The following is a 7,264-nucleotide window of genomic DNA, read 5'->3' on the forward strand; positions in this document are numbered from 1 at the left end:
ATTTTTTGATTTATTGTAGAGATGAGGTCTCGCCGCCCAGGCGGGTCTCGAACCCGCAGGTTCAGTCTATCCACTCACCTCAGCCTCCCAAAGGCACGGGATTACAGGCTGAGCCACCGAGCCCGGCTGGGGTGAAGTTTTATGTGCAGTTTCTTGCTTCTTCCTTCACTTATTCTGAAATCTACAAATCTCAGACAACTGAAGTGATATTTAAAAGTTTCATTGCATATGAAAGTATCTCCATTCACAGGGGCCTGCCTGCCCCCCTTTCTGGGAGTGTTGCATCATTTTGTATTCCATCTTACTGAAATACCCAAAAAACTGAACTCCAGAACATGTTCAGCCCCTGAGGTTTCCAGTTAGAGATCGTGGACCTATGGCTCCTCTGACTCCCACCCTATCCTCCATTCAGCCCTACTTACGGTCCTCCCCAGCCCCCCCCCATTCCCTGTCACAACCTGCAAAGCAACTGGGTAACCATGCCATATGGGGACACAAGGTAATCTTTGGGAGCTGGCCATGCTTCACCTTCCTCAGCCTTAGTTCTAGTGTTCACCTCCCGGGTTAGGACTTTTTTTGTTGTTGTTATCCTGGGTTTTCTGTGGGTAGACCTCATCCTCTATCTGAAGTCTTTCTACTAGGCTGGCCCCTCTGCCCCTCCTGGGGTCAGTGAGTTCAGCCAGGAAGGAATAGGGGTAGGAACTGCTGGAGTAAGCACCTAATTTAAAGGTAACAGATGACCCATTTCTCTCCTCAAATCCAACCCCGGCCTCATCCTCGACCTCCTATCTAGCTTTACTTCCCTTGGGCCCAGGGCCATCTTAGGCCCTGCTGTGAGTCCAGATGGTTCCTAGGCCAGGTCTTTCCCCCTCCTTCCTGGCTCATTGCCCAGGAGGAAGCAGTAGAAGGCTGGCCTAAGCTTTTTTGGTGGCCCCATTCCCTCCAGCAGCCCATCTAGGTCATCTTCCTATTGATGCCAGCATCCCTGGATTACCTTGTTTAGGGTTGGTTGTTCGTGAGTAGCAGGGATTCACCACCTAGAAGAGGTTGGTCCTAGACCCTCAGCCCCATTTCACTCGTTTCTGCCATAAGCACTTTTTGAGCATCTGTTCTGTGCAGTCACTATTCCAGGTCCTCAAGATATAGCCATGACTTACACAGACAAAAATCCACTGTGGAGGAGCTGACCTTCTAGTTGTGGCAGTGAGAAGGTAGACAGTAAAGAATAAAGAAACCAATAAGTAGATGGTATCATTTCTGATGAGTGCTGGGGAATAATTAGCAAGGTAAAGAAACTTAGAATGGTTGAGATTTTAAATAGGGTTATTCATGGAGGCCTCATGAAAAAGGTGACCTTTGAGCAATGGCCTGAAGCGGGAGGGGAGTGAGTTATTTTGAAAGTTAGGGGAAGGTACTGGGAATAGCCAGTGCAAACACCTTGAGGTGGGACTCTGCTGGATGTGATTGCAGAATAGCAACTAGAAATGATCAAGGGGGAGATGGAACAGAGAGGCAACAGAAGTAAACGGCCCTGTGAGCCACACTGAAGACTGCGGTGTTTATTTGGAGGGATAAGGGAGATGTGGTATATTCCTGAGTAGAGGAGAAATGTGACCTGGCTTGTAAAGTCTGGGTTGGACGCTAGGGGTCCTAACCTGATCAAACCTTTCCAGCAGCCCTGAGGACAGCTTGTGTGTGTTGAGACCCCTCCCAGCAACCCTACCCAGTGGTTAGGTCTGGGCAGAACCCCCCCGACACCCCCACCTGGGTAGACCATTGGGGTGGTCCAATAGTTGCCATGATAATGGTTGCTAGGGGAGTCAAGAGGGTCCTTGTGACCACAGGGAGCATTCTGCCTTGGCAGTTAGGGGTGGTGTGGGGCTGGTGTCAGCAGAATATGCCATTCTATGGGCATGCCCAGGGCTGTGTCAGTGGTCCCACGGTTCTGGGCAAGGCCTCTGTCACCCTCGCAGTTAGGCCCACCCTTGCTGCTGTACCTGAGAATATCTGTTGTGGCGCCTACTGCTCCTACAATGAGATTGTCCCCCTAGAGACCAACAAACCACTAGGTGGGCTCTTATCCTCAACTAGCCACTCAAGTCTGAGTACCCAGGTGAGCTACTTAGGAGCAGGATCCCAAGGGACTGGCTGTCAGTGGGCAGGCACTAACAAGAGTCCCCATCCATGTCAGGTTTCCAGAAATCCAAGTGTCCATAGTGGTTGGATGGGCATTGACACAAGGTCACGTCAGTGCTCTGCACTTAGTTGTCATGGGCTTTGGGATACCCGTGGTGGTCAAGCAATGCTAATAGGAAATCCATTTCTATCCATGCCCCTTGCTCAGGTTGCCATGGATCGGATGAAGAAGATCAAACGGCAGCTGTCAATGACACTCCGAGGTGGCCGAGGCATAGACAAGACCAATGGTGCCCCTGAGCAGATAGGCCTGGATGAGAGTGGTGGTGGTGGCGGTAGTGACCCTGGAGAGGCCCCCACACGTGCTGCTCCTGGGGAACCTCGCTCTGGTCGGGGCCCACTGAGTTCTGCACCAGGTGGGTCCACTGACTTCTTTCTCTCCCCTGTACCCATGCTGGTTCCCAGATCCTGCCTCCTGGCCAAGTTCCTCTTAGACTCGTGTTTTCATTTTCCTCTTTATTTTCTTCCCTTTTCCTATCCATCATGTCTTCCTTCCCATCCTCTCTCAACACCCTCTTTTTATCTGTCTATCTGTGTCCCTTTCCTTGGTTTTGTGCCCAGGTCCCAGAGGGAGGAAGGATGCCTTGCCTGTCACAGCTGCCCCAGGGCTCCCTCTGCCCCTCTCCTGCATACTGTGGTGGCCCCATCAGGCCTTCTGGGCATGTCTTCTCAGGCCTTTGGCTACCACAGTCTTTGGTGACCTCTGCCATGGCCTCCCTACTGAGTGGCTCTGGACCAACCACAGTCTCAGCTCATTTTGCAAGGGTGTGCTCCACTAGATGACTTTTATACTCTCCCATTCATCCTGTCCTGGATGTACCAGACTTTCCTTGGGTCCCACCACCCTCTCCCTGAGGGACTCTAGGCTCCTATGGGGGCCATGTACATACATGTGTGATGGTGGAAGGTGTTGCATGGGGGAGGAGGTGTCCTATGATTCCTGACCCCACCTGGCCTTTCCTCCCCCTCTCCTCACCACCAGAGATTGTACACGAGGACTTGAAGATGGGGTCTGATGGGGAGAGTGACCAGGCTTCAGCCACGTCCTCGGATGAGGTGCAGTCTCCAGTGAGGGTGCGCATGCGCAACCATCCCCCACGCAAGATCTCCACTGAGGTGCCTAACCCCCTGTCTGGATGGTAGAGGAGCTGGAAAAGGGGGTTGCGCCTGGGTAGGTGGAGCTCATGGTCCTGTTTGTCTCCTGCCTTGCTTGCTAGGACATCAACAAGCGCCTGTCGCTACCAGCTGACATCCGGCTGCCCGAGGGCTACCTTGAGAAGCTGACCCTCAATAGCCCCATCTTTGACAAGCCCCTCAGCCGCCGCCTCCGTCGTGTAAGCCTGGTAAGCACCTTCTGTTCTGTCTTCTCCTCCTCTTCCTCCACCTCTCACAGTCCCTTTCCTCGAACCTGCTTCAACCTGCCTCCTGTATCCCACAGTCCGAGATTGGCTTTGGGAAACTGGAGACCTACATCAAGTTGGACAAGCTAGGCGAGGTGAGAGACAGCTAGGAGGCCCATGCTGGGGATGGGTTTCAGTGGGAACTCCCTGTAGTCTCATAGCATCTCTCCTGTCACACTTCCTCACACTCCAGGGTACCTATGCCACCGTCTACAAAGGCAAAAGCAAGCTCACAGACAACCTTGTGGCACTCAAGGAGATCAGACTGGAGCATGAAGAGGGGGCACCCTGTACCGCCATCCGAGAAGGTACAGACCCCATCCCATCTGCTCCAGGCTTCCTGAACCCTCCCCATGGTGTACACACACATGCTTCATGATGAGAACAGAGACTGAAGGTTCTGGGAGCCATGCCCCCAGTGCTCTGCCTTTCATGAGAATGCCTGTCATCCATATATCCAAGTATTAATCAGGGTAACCAGGAATCCATTCCTGTTTAGAGAAAAGGTGATTGAGTTACAAACCAGGGTCCTTGCTTTGATTCTGAGAGCACCCCTGAAAGTGCTCACCACCTTACTTGCCACAACAGTTTCTAGTCAGAATATCACATGGAATGAATTTGAATTGTACAAAAATTGAGTGTGCAAACTCAATTTCATGCAATGCTGCAGGCCTGGGTACTGAGGATTAGAGCAAGGCCCTTTCCCAGAAATCAAAAACAGGTTGTGAAAATCTGGTGTCATATGAGACTGGTGCTGCAGCCCCAGCTTTTTGCTTAATACTGTCCTCTGAGCCTTATTTTCCATATCTGGAACATGGAGACACAACTTCTTTCTGGCATAGGGTGCATTAGAGCTGGTGACTATGAGGCATTACCTTAAAATGTGAAAAGACAGAAGGCTGAGGAGGAAGGATCGCCGGAGCCCAGCAGGTCAAGGCTGCGGTGGCCGGAAGCGGCCACCGCACTCCAGTCTGGGCGACAGAGTGAGACTCCAACTCAAAAAAAAAAAAAATGTGAAAAGAAGGAATCCCTGAGCTCATCCCTGTCTGGTCCTTGTCTTAGTGTTTTTCCTGAGGGTGGGACTTGGACTCTACCCCATTCTGTTCCCATGCTTCCTGCAGTTTCCCTGCTCAAGGACCTCAAACACGCTAACATCGTCACGCTACATGACATTATCCACACGGAGAAGTCTCTCACCCTTGTCTTTGAGTACCTGGTAAGGACAGGAGGCAGTGGGTCCTGAGGGAGAGGTGAGGAGATAGCCCCAGGAGTCACAGCATGTAATCCTTGTTCCTGTACCACCTCTTCTATCCTCAGGACAAGGACCTGAAGCAGTACCTGGATGACTGTGGGAACATTATCAACATGCACAACGTGAAAGTGGGTGTGGGGCAGGAAGCTGGGGCACGAGGGGGCCCCCACTCACCCACTTCATCCCACACATCTCCCAGAAACGGACTTTTCCCGTTTGACTTTTTTTGCTGGGAGCCCTTGGAGGGCACTGGGACCCTGTCCTTTTTTGTGTGACAAGGCTCCGCACTCAGTGTCTGTGTTTGGGAGGGAAGCAGTGCCTGCTGGGGGTCGGGCTGGTGGACACTCTTTGACCTCTGCCTGCCATTCCTGGGTCCCCAGCTGTTCCTGTTCCAGCTGCTCCGTGGCCTGGCCTACTGCCACCGGCAGAAGGTGCTACACCGAGACCTCAAGCCCCAGAACCTACTCATCAACGAGAGGGGAGAGCTCAAGCTAGCTGACTTTGGTACCACCGGCCTCCCCCTTATTCTTATGGATCCCCAGCCTTACTCTCTCAGCCTCCCCCTTCCCCATGACCACGTAGTCTCATTCCCCTTCAGCCTCACCAGACTTTGCCCACAACCTCCTTGTTCTAGCTGCCCCTTCTCTCTGCTTCCCAGGCCTGGCCCGGGCCAAGTCAATTCCAACGAAGACATACTCCAATGAGGTGGTGACACTGTGGTACAGGCCTCCTGACATCCTACTCGGGTCCACGGATTACTCTACCCAGATTGACATGTGGTAAGGACATGTGGAAGCATGGCAGAGGCCATGTAAAAAAGGGAGTGGCTTGGTCATAACAGCCACTCAGCAACTGCCTCCCTATTCACTGTGCCCTCCCTGCCCAGGGGTGTGGGCTGCATCTTCTATGAGATGGCCACAGGCCGACCCCTCTTTCCGGGCTCCACAGTGGAGGAACAGCTGCACTTCATCTTCCGCATATTAGGTGAGGAGACCCTGGAAGCTGTGGGGACATGCAGGGAGGACTTTATGAGATATTTGGGGTAATCCTTTTCCCTGCTAGGAACCCCAACTGAGGAAACGTGGCCAGGCATCCTGTCCAATGAGGAATTCAAGACATACAACTATCCCAAGTACCGAGCTGAGGCCCTCTTGAGCCACGCACCCCGGTGAGGCTGGTGGGTGGGTGGGTGGGCATTAGGAGACAACTCTCCCCAAACTCAACTTAAAGCTCGTCTCCTTGTCCTTGCGGTAGGCTTGATAGCGATGGGGCTGACCTCCTCACCAAGCTGCTGCAGGTGAGACCACCTTCCTGGGCCAGCCTTGAGGGTAAAGGATGCCAGGTGTGGGGAAACAGACCCTCAAGGTCAGGATCTGAGGTGGGCAGAAAGAAAGACCTGCTCGTTGAAGATACTAATATTCTCCCCCCACCCCCAACTCAGTTTGAGGGTCGAAATCGGATCTCCGCAGAGGATGCCATGAAACATCCATTCTTCCTCAGTCTCGGGGAGCGGATCCACAAACTTCCTGACAGTGAGTGGCACTAGGGAATGGACTGGCCTGTACAGGACTGGGGAACATGACCGCTGGAGAAAACTGAGCGGGTTGGATGGGGTTCTGACTTATGCCACCTCTAAGTGGGGCGGTGGCAGGGGGCATTCTTGTTTGCATGTGTGATAAGTTGTGTTTATTAAGAAATAATTTTTAAGCCAGGCTTGGTGGCTCAGCCTGTAATCCTGCGCCTTTGGGAGGCTGAGGTAAGTGGACTGCCTGAGCCCACAGGTTCGAGACCCGCCTGGGCAGCGAGACCTCATCTCTACAATAAATCAAAAAATCAGCCGGGTGTGGTAGCGCGCACATGTAATTCCAGCTACTCAGATGGCTGAGGTGGAAGGATCACCGGAGCCCAGAAGGTCGAGGCTGTGGTGGCCGGGAGCAGCCACTGCACTCCAGTTTGGGCGACAGAGTGAGACTCCAACGCAAAAAAAAAAAAAAAAATCAGCCGGGCGTGGTAGCGCATGCCTGTAATTCCGGCTACTTGGAAGGCTGAGGCGGGAAGGATCACCAGAGCCCAGCAGGTCAAGGCTGCGGTGGCTGGGAGCAGCCACTGCACTCCAGTCCAGGCAACAGAGTGAGACTCCAACTCAAAAAAAAAAAAAAAAAAGTATGGAATTCAGTGAATTTTCACGAACTAAACACACCCATGTAACCAGCACAAAGGTCAAGAGACAGAACATTAGAAGCTCCTCCCCAGCTCCCTTGCATCTCCTTAAGTATTCCTGGCCCCCTCCCCAAGGGTTACCATTGTTTGGACTTCAGCACCATAGATAACTTTTCCCTGTCCTTATACCTAATAGAAATGGAATCCCATGGAATGTTCTTTGTTTATATCTGGATTTTTTTTTTTTTTTTTTTTT

At 52.4% G+C, this 7,264-nt stretch overlaps 1 protein-coding gene across 2 annotated transcripts in view; it reads left to right on the forward strand.

The window, feature by feature from the left end:
* Positions 1-6,470, forward strand: part of CDK16 (cyclin dependent kinase 16) — a 9,750-nt gene extending 3,280 nt beyond the window's left edge. The window contains exons 1-14 of one of the 2 annotated variants that reach the window (XM_021718181.1): positions 1,898-2,113; positions 2,345-2,552; positions 3,179-3,312; positions 3,414-3,539; positions 3,635-3,691; positions 3,790-3,904; positions 4,718-4,812; positions 4,914-4,976; positions 5,229-5,352; positions 5,507-5,627; positions 5,735-5,832; positions 5,911-6,016; positions 6,103-6,145; positions 6,290-6,470. In XM_021718181.1, coding sequence (XP_021573856.1) covers positions 1,898-2,113; positions 2,345-2,552; positions 3,179-3,312; positions 3,414-3,539; positions 3,635-3,691; positions 3,790-3,904; positions 4,718-4,812; positions 4,914-4,976; positions 5,229-5,352; positions 5,507-5,627; positions 5,735-5,832; positions 5,911-6,016; positions 6,103-6,145; positions 6,290-6,394 — 1,611 coding nt within the window. In that variant the 3' untranslated portion in view covers positions 6,395-6,470. Of the gene's footprint in view, positions 1-1,897; positions 2,114-2,344; positions 2,553-3,178; positions 3,313-3,413; positions 3,540-3,634; positions 3,692-3,789; positions 3,905-4,717; positions 4,813-4,913; positions 4,977-5,228; positions 5,353-5,506; positions 5,628-5,734; positions 5,833-5,910; positions 6,017-6,102; positions 6,146-6,289 lie in introns of those variants that run through there. The other variant, XM_008069269.2, reaches the window with a different exon arrangement.
* The last annotated feature ends 794 nt before the right edge of the window (positions 6,471-7,264 follow it).

The sequence above is a fragment of the Carlito syrichta genome, unplaced genomic scaffold (genome assembly GCF_000164805.1).
Source record: "Carlito syrichta isolate Samal-C Ts95f unplaced genomic scaffold, Tarsius_syrichta-2.0.1 Scaffold311903, whole genome shotgun sequence".
Classification (NCBI taxonomy): Eukaryota; Metazoa; Chordata; class Mammalia; order Primates; family Tarsiidae; genus Carlito; species Carlito syrichta.